This window comes from Carcharhinus amblyrhynchos, unplaced genomic scaffold, assembly GCF_965287045.1.
Source record: "Carcharhinus amblyrhynchos unplaced genomic scaffold, sCarAmb.v2.hapA scaffold_48, whole genome shotgun sequence".
Classification (NCBI taxonomy): Eukaryota; Metazoa; Chordata; class Chondrichthyes; order Carcharhiniformes; family Carcharhinidae; genus Carcharhinus; species Carcharhinus amblyrhynchos.
The window spans coordinates 2,461,564-2,477,178 of NW_027649789.1; the positions used below are offsets into that span (position 1 = coordinate 2,461,564).

General features: G+C 44.7%; 1 protein-coding gene across 1 annotated transcript in view; it reads right to left on the reverse strand.

The window, feature by feature from the left end:
* LOC145337423 (NACHT, LRR and PYD domains-containing protein 3-like) overlaps nt 1-15,615 on the reverse strand; it is a 111,681-nt gene that overhangs the window by 37,777 nt on the left and 58,289 nt on the right. The window contains 3 exon segments of the mRNA XM_080182196.1: nt 4,174-4,344; nt 5,257-5,427; nt 10,529-10,699. Of these exon segments, the coding sequence (XP_080038322.1) occupies nt 4,174-4,344; nt 5,257-5,427; nt 10,529-10,699 (513 nt within the window).

Genomic DNA, 15,615 nt, shown 5'->3' on the forward strand with positions numbered 1-15,615 from the left:
GAGCTTAAAAAAGAAATTAGGAGAGCCAGAAGGGGTCATGAGAAGGCCTTGGCAGGTAAGATTAAGGAGAATCCCAAAGAGTTCTACAAATATGTGAAGAGTAAAAGGATGAGAAGAGAAGGGATAGGACCTATAAAAGGTGAAGGGGGAAAAGTCTGTGTGGAACCAGAAGAAATGGCAGAGGCGCTAAATGAGTACTTTACCTCAGTATTCACGGTGGAAAGTGATCTGGGAGGTTGTACTACAGGTTTGCGGCAGACTGAAAAGATTGAGTATGTGGATATTAAGAAAGAGGATGTGTTGGAACTTTTAAATTCTATCAAGATAGATAAGTCGCCGGGACCGGATGGGATGTACCCCAGGTTTCTGTGGGACGTGAGGGAAGTGATTGCAGAGCCCCTGGCGATGATCTTTGCATTGTCGATGGAGACGGGAGAGGTTCCGGAGGATTGGAGGATTGTGGATGTGGTTCCTATTTTCAAGAAAGGGAACAGGGATAGCCCTGGAAATTACCGACCGGTGAGTCTGACCTCAGTGGTTGGTAAGTTGATGGAGAAGATTCTGAGGGACAGGATTTATGAGCATTTAGAGAAGTTTAGTATGATCAGAAATAGTCAGCACGGATTTGTCAAAGGCAGGTCATGCCTTACGAGTCTAGTTGAGTTCTTTGAAAATGTGACTGAACACATTGACAAAGAAAGAGTGATAGACGTGGTTTACATGGACTTCAGCAAGGCGTTTGATAAGGTCCCCCGTGCAAAACTTCTTGAGAAGGTGAGAGGGCATGGGATCCAAGGGGCTTTGGCCTTGTGGATCCAGAACTGGCTTGCCTGCAGAAGGCAGAGAGTGGTTGTGAATGGGTCTTTTTCTGCATGGAGGTCGGTCAGCAGTGGAGTGCCCCAGGGATCTGTTTTAGGACCCTTGCTGTTTGTCATTTTCATAAATGACCTGGATGAGGAAGTGGAGGGATGGGTTAGTAAGTTCGCCGACGACACGAAGGTTGGTGGTGTTGTGAATGGTCTGGAGGGATGTCAGAAGTTGCAGCGTGACATAGATAGGATGCAAGACTGGGCGGAGAAGTGGCAGATGGACTTCAACGCAGATAAATGGGTAGTGGTCCATTCTGGCAGGACCAATGGGATGAAGGAGTACAGTATCAAGGGTAGGAGTCTTAGCTGGGTTGAGGAGCAGAAGGATCTTGAGGTCCGGGTCCACAGGACTCTTAATCGGCCTCGCAGGTGGAGGATGTGGTCAAGAAGGCGTATGGTGTACTGGCCTTCATTAATCATTAATTGGGATTTAATGGGATTGGGAGTTACAGATAGTTCTATGGCTTGGTAGGTATAAATGTGATCGGCGCAACTTGTGGGCCGAAGGGCCTGTTTGTGCTGTAGTGTTCTGTGTTCTATGTTCTATGTACACAATTCTCCAGGTTGGTCTCAGCAAGGCTGTATATAATTGCAGGAAGACATCTTTTTCCTCAACTCAAATCCTCTTAGAATAATGGCTAACATACCATTTGTTATCTTAACTGCTCTCATCTTAGCATTCAGTGCCTCATGAACAAGGACATCAAAATATCTTGGAGTTGTCTTAATGTCTGTTTTTTCTACAAAATTAGATAACTTCACATATTTCCACTTTGTAGTCCAGCTGGCAAACTTTTTGCCACTCCCTGAGCCTCTCCAAATCCCCTTGAAGCATCTTTGCATCCTCCTCACAATTCAGGTTTCCACCTAGTTTTCCATTATTCCTACATTTGGAAATATTATATTTGATCCCCACATCCATATCATTGATATAGATTCTGAATAGCTGAGACCCAAACACTGATCCCTGCCGTACTCCACTAGTTAGAGGCTGTCAATCCAAAAATAACCCATTTATTCCAACTCCTTGTTTCTGTCCACTAACCAGTTCTCAATCCATGCTGGGATATTTCACCCAATCCCATGTGCTCCAATTTTCTTTAATAACCTCTTGTGAGTAAATCATCCAACTATAGAATTCCTAGTGTAGGAGGAGGTCATTCCGCCCATCGAGACACTCTGACAGAGAATCTTACCAAGATCCGTTCCCCATAACCTCACAAATTTACGAGGGCTAATCCACCTAACCTAAACATCTTGGGACTTTAAGGGCAATTTTACCATGGCCAATCCATCTACCATGCATATTCTTGGATGTGGGAGGAAACTGGAGCACCCAGAGGAAACATACGCAGACACTGGGAGAATGTAGAAACTCCACACAGTCACCCAAGGCTGGAATTGAACCCGGGCCCCTGGCTGTGATACAGTTGTGCTAACCACTGTGTCACCATGCCAGCCTTTCATAAATCCATGTTGGTCCTGTCTAATCCTGCCATTAATTGCGAAGTGTTCTGTTATCATTTCCTTTATTATAGATTATTATAGGATTTTCCACCCTATCAATGTCAGACTAATAGATCTGCAGTTGCCCGGTTTCCCGTAACCCCACATATTTACACAGCTAATCCCCCTAACGCACACATCTTGGACACTAAAGGGCAATTTAGCATGGCCAATCCACCTAACCTGCACATTTTTTTGGTCTTCAGGAGGAAACAGGAGCAGCCGGAGGAAACACGAGGAGCCGGAGGAAACCTACACAGACACTGGGAGAACGTTAAAACTCACAAGGCTGGAATGAATCCGAGTCCCTGATGCTATGCGGCAGCAGTGCCAATCCCAGTGCCACATCTTGGCTGAATCTAATACAATCCTTGAATTAGCAACGGTTGGAACACTCCTGCTGCTCATCTCCAAATGAAAGGAACTATTTTTGTTGGAAACACCACACATTTGCACATCACCATGTCTAAAACAGCTTGTTTTGTGATTGGCTCTGGAACATGCTTCTCCAAGGAATTACTTGAACACATTCTGTGAACTAATCTTCTATTCAACTTTTGACAATCTGAGCGATTTAACAGTAAATGAAAAAATCCATCAGAACATTGACCTACAGAGGGATCTGTGTGTACAAATCTGCAGATCCCTAAAATGGCAACACAGGTGGATGAGGTGGTCAAGAAGGCAGACAGCATGCTTGTCTTCATCGACTGGGGCATCGGCTATAAACGTTGGCAAGTTACATTATAGCTTTATCAAACTTTAGTTGGCCACATTTGAATATTGCTTGTAGTTCTGTTCATCACACTACCAGAAGGATGTGGATGCTTTTGGAGAGGGTGCAAAGAAGGTTAACCAGAACGTTGCCTGGTCAAGGAGGGTTAAGGTATGAGGAGAAGTTGGATAAACACGGATTGTTTTCACCAGAGAAAGGAAGGCTGAGGGATGACCTGATAAAGGCATCCACAATTATGGAAAACTTTTCACACAGAGGGTGGTGGGTGCCTGGAATGCACTGTCAATGGAGATGGTGGAAGTTGGCATGTTACCAATGTCCAACATACATCTTTATAGGCACAAGAACAGGAGACAAACAGAGGAATAGAAACTACGAATGGGCAGTAAATACTGGGTCTGAATAAGGATTAGGAGTCGCTGCAGGTTTGGTGGGCCGAAGGGCCTGTTACAGAGTTGTATCGTTCTTTGTTCTTCTTCGTATAATATTAAAATCACCCATAATTATTGCAGTACATCTTTACAAGACCTCATTATTTTTCCTCTGTACTGTGTCGGAGATTCTGAATATTGTTAGGTGACTATAAATGATTCTCACAAGTGATCTTTTAACTTTGTTAATTCTTATCTCTACCCAAACTGATTCTGCATCTTGATCATTGGAACTAAATTCACCTCTCGCTACTGTACTGTCATCTGTTACTAACAGCGAGACTCCACCACCATGTCCTGTCCTCCATTTACTGTCATCTATTCACTCTCCCCCCTTTTCACAAATCAATGGATGCTGTGTCCGGGGAGAGCTGTGCACATCTGAGGAGGAGGAGAGAACCTCAGAGGGTGCACCATAACATTATTCCCCCACTCCCTCGACATAAGGATTTGTGGGACTGACATCCCGTTGCTCAGGGATCAGAGAGAGAAGCAACAGGAGTCAGAGGAAAAGCAATTTTCCTTATTCATAACTGACGTAATGGGCAGTGTTTTCATACAAATATCAGCAGTTAAATTATATTATTGAATATTCATTATTATAAACACAATCTCACAGTCTGCTACTTACTGCAGTTTCTGTATTTTACAGTCTGGATTCCTCAGAGCCACAGACAGCCGTTTCACTCCTGAATCTCCCAGTTTATTGTTACCTAGATCAAGATCTATCAGTGAGCAGTTTGTACTGAGAGCAGAGGCCAGGTCCTCAGCACAAGAATCGGTGAGAGCGTTACCAAACAGACTGGAGATCAGAGAGAGAAAAATAACAGTATTCAGGGTAAATCCCCAGTGTTTTTAAGAATAAGATCATTAACAATAATAATGTACAGCGCGGGACATTCAAGAAACACAACTTCAGTTCATACAGAAGGCAAAATTATATCGATGCTGCAAATCTGAAATATAAACAAAATATGCTGGAAACTCTCAAAACGACAGAAAGTATCTGTGAAGAGAGAAACAGATTTAGTTTCAGTTCAATTAGTTAAAATTAGAACTTGGAAGTAGCAGTGGATTCGGAGTGAAACTGGAGATGAGGGGGTTGGACTATGAAGAGAGACTAAATAGACTGGGTCTGTACTTTTTGGAGTTTAGAAGAATGAGGGGGGATCTTATAGAAACGTATAAGATAATGAAGGGGATGGATAGGGTAGAGGTAGAGAGATTCTTCCCGCTTAGAAAGGATAGCAGGACTAGAGGGCACAGCCTCAAAATAAGGTGGGGGGGTGCAGTTTAGATCAGAGTTGAGGAGGAACTTCTTCACTCAAAGGGTGGTGAATCTCTGGAATTCTCTGCCCGTTGATGTGGTGGAGGCTACCTTGCTAAATATATTTAAGTCACGGGTAGATAGGTTTTTGGTAGACAAGGGAATTAAGGGTTATGGGGAGAGAGCGAGAAAGTGGAACTGATCCACTTCAGATCAGTCATGATCTTATTGAATGGCGGGGCAGGCTTGAAGGGCTAGATGGCCTACTCCTGCTCCTATTTCTTATGTTCTTATGACATCCCATTGCCTAGGCATCAGAGGAAAAGAAATTTTCTTTATTTATAAGTGATGCGAATAGTAATGGGCAGTGTTTTTTATACAAGTATCAGTGGTGAAATTATAGTATATTATTATTATAGACACAATCTCACACAGTCTGCTACTCACTCCAGTTTCTGTATTTTACAATCTGGATTCCTCAGAGCCACAGACAGCCGTTTCACTCCTGAATCTCCCAGTTCATTGAAACCCAGATTCAGATCTATCAGTGAGCGGTTTGTACTGAGAGCAGAGGCCAGGTCCTCAGCACAAGAATCAGAGACAGCATTATCTTTCAGACTGGCGATCAGAGAGAGAAAAATAACAGGTATCAGGGTAAATCCCCAGTGTTTTTAAGAATAAGATCATTAACAGTAATAATGTACAGCGCGGGACATTCAAGAAACACAACTTCAGTTCATACAGAAGGCAAAATTATATTAATGCTGTAAATCTGAAATATGAATAAAATATGTTGGAAATCCTCATCAGGTCAGGCAATATCTGTGAAGAGAGAAACAGATTTAGTTTCAGTTTAATTAGCTAAAATTAGAACTTGGAAGTAGCAGTGAATTAAATTGTTTTAAGTGACAGGGAGCTGGGGATGGGCGGGTGACAAGGAAAGAACAAAATGGAAGTGTCGGAGTGATTAAATGACAAAAAGGATGATGGTGAAAGGGAAGAGCTCAGGATTCCCATGTCCTTACCCTGAGTCACAGGGAGGGACATGGGATGGTCAGTGGCTCAGGAATGGAGTGTGTGGTGGGGTTGAAGATGATGAGAGAGAAACCTTTTTCACACTGCCAGTGGTTCAGGTCTGGAATTACAGCCGGGAAGTGTGATGGAGGTCGGCTGTATCGAAACAGTCAGAAAGGAATTAGATGATTATTTGAATAGAAACAATGAGCGAGGATACGAGAAAAAGGCTGGAGAATGACACAAATTCCTAATATTAATTTGGTGAGCTGGTGCAGATATGATGGGCCAAATGGCCTCATTGTGCTCCGGGACAATTATATGGAGATATTGGTTGGAAATGTATCGATATTTCGACTGGAAGTTGGTGATGTTGCCGTGTGGACAGTGTTAGTAGCCACAGTCCAATGAAATATTAATATTTCTCTCCAATAGAGAGATACAATTTGTTCCGTATAGCTTCAGGGACACAACTTAATAAACATGGGGCAATGGGAGGAGATGGGACTCCATGAACCCCACAGCTGGTACGAGGACCAAACCCTCAACATTAGCATCATTCCACATCACACTCTAAACACCAAACCAACTGAACTAACCAATTCCACACATAACCAGAACGGGCACATTAATATCTGACAGGTTAGGGGAATCCGTCCACTCAGGCAGCACAGGCAAAATCACAGAATTGTTACAGAGCAGAAGGAGGCCATTCGGCCCATTGTGTCTGCACTGACTCTCCGAATGAGCAACTCACTAAGTGTCATTGCCCACCTTCCCCCAAAACCCTGTGCATTCCAGAGGTTAACAACTCACTGCAGGGGATGTCCCGGTTCAGGCAATGCTGGCACCAGCAGTAATTTCATAGGCAGCAGCTCTGGAGAGAGCAGTGAGGAAGGCCTGGTTACTGAACACAGGGCTGAAATAGGAGGAGGAAGGTTAAACTCAATTCAATGATGCATTTGGCAACACTTGGTCATGTTCCCCAAGGCTGCGTGAGTTTGGAGCAAATTTCTGTTCTCTCAGGACTGGAGAGTATCTGCCACATCAATCCAAGTATAACAGGATGGAGATTGCTGGAGACCTGAGCAGGCGTGGGTTATATGGCTGCAGTGAGGATGAATAACTTGCCAAGTTTGACAAGCTGCTGAAGCATTTTGTCACATATAATCTGAGGCATATGGGGTCGAATGAGAATGAAAGTGAAATTGTAGAAAGGCCATCCCCACACAGACATAGGCAATGCCCAGACAACAGCATCGACTGTCAGAGACATGTCAGCCTCTCTCTGCAGCGTTCTGGTTGGTCAGATAACTTTTGCACTTTGAGAATGGAATGGTCAAAGGCAAGATGCTTTCTCTGTGTGGACATGATGGTCAGTCAAGGTTTCACCAGCAGTGGCTTGTGTCTTTGATGGGAGAGTAACAATGGAACTTCATGTGTCTGTAGAAGAGAGCACAAAACATCAGGAAATGAACTAAAAATGGTGACAGTGTCCACACCTTGTAATTCTTACACCTAGAATTAGCAGCACTGCAGCTGGGAGAACAGCAGATAGTGTGGGAAATCACTGATTGTGACACTGATTATGGAGATGAGGGTGTGCAGACAAATGGATGGGCACAGGAGACACTCTGACATGCAACACACAGAGCTTGTTTGCCCATGGAAGCAACTGAATGATGTGTTGGAATGTGCATTTTATTACAAACTGTGCCTTGAAGAAATATATTGAATATTGAAGGATATTGAATTCGATGATCAGCCATGAACAAAATGAATGGAGGAGCAGGCTCGAAGGGGTGAATGGCCGACTCCGGTATTTATTTTAATCATGTATCTATGCAGGTTATACTGTCGGCACCGTGCTATCTGTAGCCAGTTTCCTCTATTGTTACTGAAGCAGTATAATTGACATCATGTCGATTTTAATCTGAACTAATGCAGTGTTCTGTTGTTTCAGTGTTCCCCTGAGATGGCAGAGTAGAGCTTGATTGTGGGTGATTGACAGGTTATGTCATGTGACTGAGGGACAGCTATTTTTCACAGAGCATTCTAGTTTTTATTCTGCTTTTGGAAACTGCTTGAAGTTAAGACAAACAGCAGTGCTGTTTCCCTCTCTGAAGTTGGAATTTTTGTTGTTGAAGTGTTGCTGTGTTGGAAGCTGTCAGAGACTGGGGTTACCACTCTGCGATTGGGCTGTTCGGAGCTGACATCCTTCTCTGAAAACAATTGTCAGTTGGCTGTCTGGAAGTGTTAAAATGCTGGAAATTGGCATCATGTGAGATACTTGTGCTAACTAATATTGGAGAAGGGTGTATGTCTGTGCATATTGCTTTATATTGGAACACCAGAGATAGCTAGATGTTAAGAGTTATACTGTGTCATGTTTAAGTTTTGCAATTGGGAAAAGTTATGCTAATTCTTGATGTTATATTCTAACTGCATTCTGAATAAACTGTCTTTGATAAAAGCATCCGAGTGGGTCACTTGATTCATAACTGGACTGAAACACCTCATGCTCATCAATACCAAAATCAAATATAAAACCAAAGGTCCAGACTAACTTCACAAAACACCTTGGAGTTTCTGTCTGTGTCTTTACAATTGCCTCCATTCACCCTGCTCTCTCTCTCTCTCTCACAAATCAAGGGTGGTGTGATTGGGGAACATCAGATCTGGTTCATAACTTCCAATCCCTGGGCCTTTATAGAGGTTTTTAGCACAGAAAGAGGCCCTTCGGCCCACCGTGTCTGTGTCAGCCATCAAGCACCAATCTATTCTAATCCATTACCAGCACTTGCTCCATAGCCTTGTACACTGCGGCATTTCAAGTGCTTGTCTGAATGCTTCTTAAATGTTGAGAGTGTTCCTGACTCCACCACCCTTTCAGACAGTGAGATCCAGATTCCCACTACCCTCTGGGTGAAAAAACATTTCTACAGAACCAGAGAATCCCCACTGTGCAGAAGGGGCCCAATCGTCCCATCCACTCTACACTGACTCTCCGAAGATGCATCTTAACCAGGCCCACACAACTGCTTATCACTGGACATTTACCATGGCAAATCTACCAAAACTACACATCTTAGGACATTAAGGAACAATTTAGCTTGGTCAGTCCAACTAACCTACACTTCTTTGGACTGTGAGAGGAAACCAGAGTGCCTGACAGAAACCCGCACACATGAGCGGAACATTCAAACTCCACAGTTAGTCACCTGAGGCCAGAATTAAACAAAGGTCCCTGACGTTGTGAGGCAGCAATGCTAACCACTGTGCCATCTTCAATTCTCCTTTGAAACTCATGCCCAATGCCTTAAATCAATACCCTTGGTTATTGACTCCTAAAAGGAAGGGGAAAGGTTTTTTTTCTATAATTTGATGCAACTTCACATGGTCATCCCCCAGCATTGCCTGTCCGAAAAAAACACTAGGAGCATTGACATTCAGAGGGATATGTGTGTAGTGTCCACTGATCCCTGAAAGTGGCAACACAGGTGGGTAACTTGATCAACAAGGTACGCAGCATGCTTGCTTCATCACTCAGTGCATCGAGTATAAAAGTTGACAAATTATGTTACAGCAGTATTAAACTTTAGTTAGGCCCAATATGGAATATTGCGTGCAGTGCTGATTGCCAGACATCAGAAGATGTGGATGCTTTGGAGAAGGTGCAAAGAAGATTTACAAGAATGTTGCCTGTTCTGGTTAAGGTTGAACAATCTCAGATTGTTTTCACTGGAAACATGGAGGCTGAGGGGTGACCTGATAGAGGCAAATATATAGTGGGTAGTTGGGGTTTTCCCCAGGTCAACTACAAGATGGGACAGTTTGAAGGCAAGAGGGGGAAAGTTTAGAGGAGATGTGCGGGGAAAGTTTTCACAGAGGGTGGTGGGTCCCTCGAATGCACAGCCACTGAAGTTGACGGAAGCAGGCACGCTCCCAATGTTCAAGGTTTATCTTGATAGAAACATGAACGGGAGATGAACAGAGGAATAGAAACCGTGTATGAGCAACAAGTACTGGGTCTGAATAAGAACGAGTCGCCGCCTCAGGCTTGGTGGGCTTAAGAGCCTGTTACTGTGCTGTATGGCTCTTTGTTCTTCTTTGTACATGAATGTTAAAAATCACCCGTGATTGTTGCAGTTTGTTTTTACAAGACCCCATTATTTTTCCTGTGTACTGTGTAGGAGATTCTGAATATTGTTATGTCTATAAATGATTCCCATAAGTGATCTTTCAACTTTGTTAATTCTTGTCTCTAATAAAATCGATCCTGCATCTTGATCATTTGAATTAAGTTTACCTCTCTGTACTGTACTGTCATCCGTTACTAACAGCGAGACTCCACCACCATGTCCTGTCCTCCATTTACTGTCATCTATTCACTCTCCCCTCTTTCACAAATCAATGGATGCTGTGTCCGGGGAGAGCTGTACACATCTGAGGAGGAGGAGAGAACCTCAGAGGGTGAACCATAACATTATTTCCCCACTCCCTCAACATAAGGATCTGTGGGACTGACATCCCATTGCTCAGGGATCAGAGAGAGAAGCAACAGGAGTCAGGGGAAAAACAATTTTCCGTATTCATAACTGACACCAATAGTAATGGGCAGTGTTTTTTATACAAATACCAGCGGTGAAATTATATTGTTGAATATTCAGTTATTATAAACACAATCTCACAGTCTGCTACTTACTCCAGTTTCTGTATTTTGCAGTCCGGATTCCTCAGAGCCACAGACAGCCGTTTCACTCCTGAATCTCCCAGTTTATTGTAACCCAGATTCAGATCTATCAGTGAGCGGTTTGTACTGAGAGCAGAGGCCAGGTCCTTGGCACAAGAATCAGTGAGAGCATTACGATTCAGACTGGAGATCAGAGAGAGAAAAATAACAGGAATCAGGGTAAATCCACAGTGTTTTTAAGAATAAGATTAACAATAATAATGTACAGCGCGGGACATTCAAGAAACACAATTTCAGTTCATACAGAAGGCAAAATTATATTGATGCTGTAAATCTGAAATATGAACATGTTGGAAACTCTCATCAGGTCAGGCAATATCTGTGAAGAGAGAAACAGATTTAGTTTCAGTTCAATTAGTTAAAATTAGAGCTTGGAAGTAGCAGTGAATTAAATTGTTTTAAGTGACAGGGAGCTGGGGATGGGCGGGTGACAAGGAAAGAACAAAATGGAAGTGTCGGAGTGATTAAATAACAAAAAGGATGATGGTGAAAGGGAAGAGCTCAGGATTCCCATGTCCTTACCCTGAGTCACAGGGAGGGACATGGGATGGTCAGTGGCTCAGGAATGGAGTGAGTGGTGGGGTTGAAGATGATGAGAGAGAAACCTTTTTCACACTGCCAGTGGTTCGGGTCTGGAATTACAGCCGGGAAGTGTGGTGGAGGTCGGCTGCATCGAAGCTGTCAAAAAGGAATTGGATGATTATTTGAATATAAACAATGAGCGAGGATACGAGAAAAAGGCTGGAGAATGACACAAATTCCTAATGCTAATTTGGTGAGCTGGTACAGACATGATGAGCCAAATGGCCTCATTGTGTCCATAACAATTCTGCGAAGATAATGGTTGGAAATGTATGGATATTTCAACTGGGAGTTGGTGATGTTGCCGTGTGGACAGTGTTAGCAGCCATAGTCCATAATCAAATATGACCATTTCTCTCCAATAGAGAGAGAGAGACAATTTGTTACATGTAGCTTCTGAGACACAACTTAGTAAAGGTGGGGCAATGGAAGAAGGTGGGACTCCATGAACCCCACAGCCGGTACGAGGACCAAACCCTCAACATTAGCATCATTCCACATCACACTCCAGACACCAAACCAACTGAACTAACCAACCCCACACAGAACCAGAACGGACACATTAATATCTGACAGGTTAGGGGAGTCTGTCCACTCAGGCAGCACAGGCAGAATCACAGAATCGTTACAGAGCAGAAGGAGGCCATTCGGCCCATTGTGTCTGTACTGACTCTCCGAATGAGCAACTCACTAAGTGTCATTCCCCCACCTTCCCCCAAAACCCTGTGTATTCCAGAGGTTAACCACTGGCTGCAGGGGAAGATCCCATTCAGGCAAAGCTGTCACCAGATTTAAAGGCAGCCAGCAGCACTTTTAAAGGCTCTGAAGGGAGCAGTGAGGGAGCCCTGGTTAATGAACAAAGGGCTGAAATGGCAGAAGGCAGATTAAACCCAACTCACTGACACTTCCCTGGAAATTCTCAAGGCTATATCGGTTTGGAGGGAGGTTCTGTTCCCTCAGGACTGGAGGAGGAGACCTGTCACGTCAGCCCAAGCAAGTCTGGATAGAAACTGCCAAGGGCCAGAGCAGGCAGCACGTGGCTGCAGTGAGGCAAAAGGATCAATAACCTGATATGTTCTGACAAGGTGAGCGTTAAACTTACAGGCTGATATGTGAATAAGAATGGAAGAGAAATTGTGGAAAGAACATCTCCACCCAGACACTGGCAATGTCCAAACAGCAGCATTAATCTTCAGGAACATGTCAGCCTCTCTGTGAAGGGTTCCGGTCAGTCAGAGATGACTGCTGCACTGCCCACACTGAGTGACCATCCTGGTGGGCCCATGATGGGCAGTCTGGCAGCACCATAGGCTTGTGTGTGTCTTTGATGGGTGAGTAACAATGGAAATTTATGTGCTTGTAGAAGAGGGCACAGAGCGTCAGAGAAGGAGCCAAGAGTGACCGTGTCTGGATTGTGTCATCCTTTTGCCAATGGAAGATGAAGTGCTGGAGCTGGGGGACCTGGAGGCTGGGTGGGCAATCGCTGATGGTGAGATGGGTTATGGATCCAGAGAGAGTGAGTGAGTGAGTGATGGGCACAGGAGAGCTCTGCTGCTGCGTGCAATACCTGGGGCTTGTGTGTTCACCACTGGTCAGATGGAGCTCTGGGTTAGGAACAGTCTCCAGGACATGTTGGAATGTGCATTACCCTCTAACAATCTTCACTCTCTCGCAAAGCAACAGCTGCTGCGAAAGGAAGATAAGTGTCTATCTCAGAAGAAGAGGAGGGTTCACAGAGGGTGCTCTGTCACACTATTCCCCATATCATCCACCAGAGCAGATTCTGTCTCACACGATTAGCAAACGGGTTACAATCTGGCAGCACAGGACAGCACACACAAACCCGAGCAGATGATGAAGGCAGCAATAGTCAAGGTCACTCATAGTTCGAGGGGAGAGGACATTGTCAGCTTCAGGAAGATGAACTGTGACTGGAATCTTTAACAATGCAGCAGATACTGGAGCTGCAGTGTAAGATATTTTAATATCCGGTGAAGTTTCTAAAGGCTCAGAGTATCCATACACAAAGGATGGAGGAGTCAATCCAGGCCAGCAGTGTTACCATGTCTCAGGTATGAGTACAAATCCACAGAGAGATTGGTGACCTTCATGGAGAGTCACATCCAGCATAGCACCCACTGGAGACACACAGAGACCTGCTTGTTATCACCACCTCCATGAGCTCTGTGAAGCAGTAGCTGGACGAGAGGAGAAAATGCGCACCTGGAGTCACTGTCAGGACCCCTCGCTCCTCAGCTGAGCAGGGAGGGTCCAGTTTGCCCTGAATGGATACAGCATTAACTGCCTGCAGCATCTGGGGGCTTCTGTCAGGATGACTCATTGTTCCTGAGGAGCAGTATCGAGAGGCAGCGATTTTTGGGCGTGAGAGGAGGCAGCAAGTAAGGTACATTTATCTGTATATATTGTTTAACTTTTTATTTATAGTTTTAAAGTCGCGAGTTTCGGCGGTTTTTTTTTAAATTAGTTAGTAACCGGAAATCGTCACTAGGACGCTTGCCGGGAGTTGTAGTTTTTTTTTCTTGGGCCCCTAACCCTATAAATTAGTGTAGAGAGGATACCCGATCCTCTACACCTTCTCCCCATAACCTTTAATTCCCTTACATCGCCTTTAAACCTTGTCCCTCGCACCTTAAACCTATGAACATAAGAACATAAGAACATAAGAAATAGGAGCAGGAGTAGGCCATCTAGCCCTTCGAGCCTGCCCCGCCATTCAATAAGATCATGGCTGATCTGTCGTGGCTCAGTTCCACTTTCCCGCCCTCTCCCCATAACCCTTAATCCCCTCTCTTATCAAAAACCCATCAACCCGCTTCTTAAAAATATTTAGCGAGGCAGCCTCCACCACTTCAACGGGCAGAGAATTCCAGAGATTCACCACCCTTTGAGTGAAGAAGTTCCTCCTCAACTCCGTTCTAAACCGCCCCCCCTTTATCTTGAGGCTGTGCCCCCTAGTCCTACTGTCCTCTCGATACTGCTCCTCAGGAACAATGAGTCATCCTGACAGAAGCCCCCAGATGCTGCAGGCAGTTAATGCTGTATCCATTCAGGGCAAACTGGACCCTCCCTGCTCAGCTGAGGAGCGAGGGGTCTACTCCCCTGCAACCCAGTGCCCTCCTCAGCTATATCCATGTCCCCCTGCGTGAACACCCAAGAGAAATATTGGTTCAATGCTTCACCAATCTCCTCCGGTTCCACACATAACTTCCCTCTGCCGTCTAGAACTGGCCCTAACCTTGCCCTAACCAACTTTCTGTTCTTGACATACCTATAGAATGCCTTAGGATTCTCCTTAACCCTATCAGCCAAAGTCTTCTCATGTCCTCTTTTAGCCCTTCTTAGCTCGCTCTTCAACTCCCTCCTAGCCAATCTAAAGCTCTCTAGTGCACTATCCGAGTGCTCACGTCTCATCCGAACATAAGCCTCCTTTTTCTTTTTAACCAACGAATCAACTTTTTTGGTGCACCATGGTTCCCTAGCCTTACCAATTCCACCTTGCCTGACAGGGACATAAGAACATAAGAACATAAGAAATAGGAGCAGGAGTAGGCCATCCAGCCCTTCGAGCCTGCCCTGCCATTCAATAAGATCATGGCTGATCTGTCGTGGCTCAGTTCCACTTTCCCGCCCTCTCCCCATAACCTTCTTTTTTGAGCGGGAAGAGTCTCTCCACCTCTATCCTATCCATCCCATTCATCATCTTATACGTCTCAATGAGATCTCCCCTCGTTCTTCTAAACTCTAACGAGTACAAGCCCAGTTTATTGGTGAAGCATTGAACCAATATTTCTCTTCGGTGTTCACGCAGGGGGACATGGATATAGCTGAGGAGGGCACTGGGTTGCAGGGGAGTAGAATTGACAGTGTTACAGTTGATAAGGAGGATGTGCTGGATATTCTGGAGGGTCTGAAAATAGATAAGTCCCCTGGTCCGGATGGGATTTACCCCAGGATTCTCTGGGAGGCAAGAGAAGTGATTGCAGAGCCTCTGGCTCTGATCTTCAGGTCGTCGTTGGCCTCTGGTATAGTACCAGATGATTGGAGGTTAGCGAATGTTGTCCCATTGTTTAAGAAGGGGAACAGAGACTTCCCCGGGAATTATAGACCGGTGAGTCTCACTTCTGTCGTGGGCAAGGTTTTGGAAAAAATTATTAGGGATAGGATTTATAGTTATTTGGAGAGTAATGAGTTGATTGGAGATAGTCAGCATGGTTTTGTGGCGGGTAGGTCGTGCCTTACTAACCTTATTGAGTTTTTTGAGAAAGTGACCAAAGAGGTGGATGGGGGTAAGGCAGTGGACGTGGTGTATATGGATTTTAGTAAGGCGTTTGATAAGGTTCACCATGGTAGGCTTCTGCACAAAATGCAGATGTATGGGATTGGGGGTGATCTAGGGAACTGGATTAGGAATTGGCTAGCGGATAGGAGACAGAGGG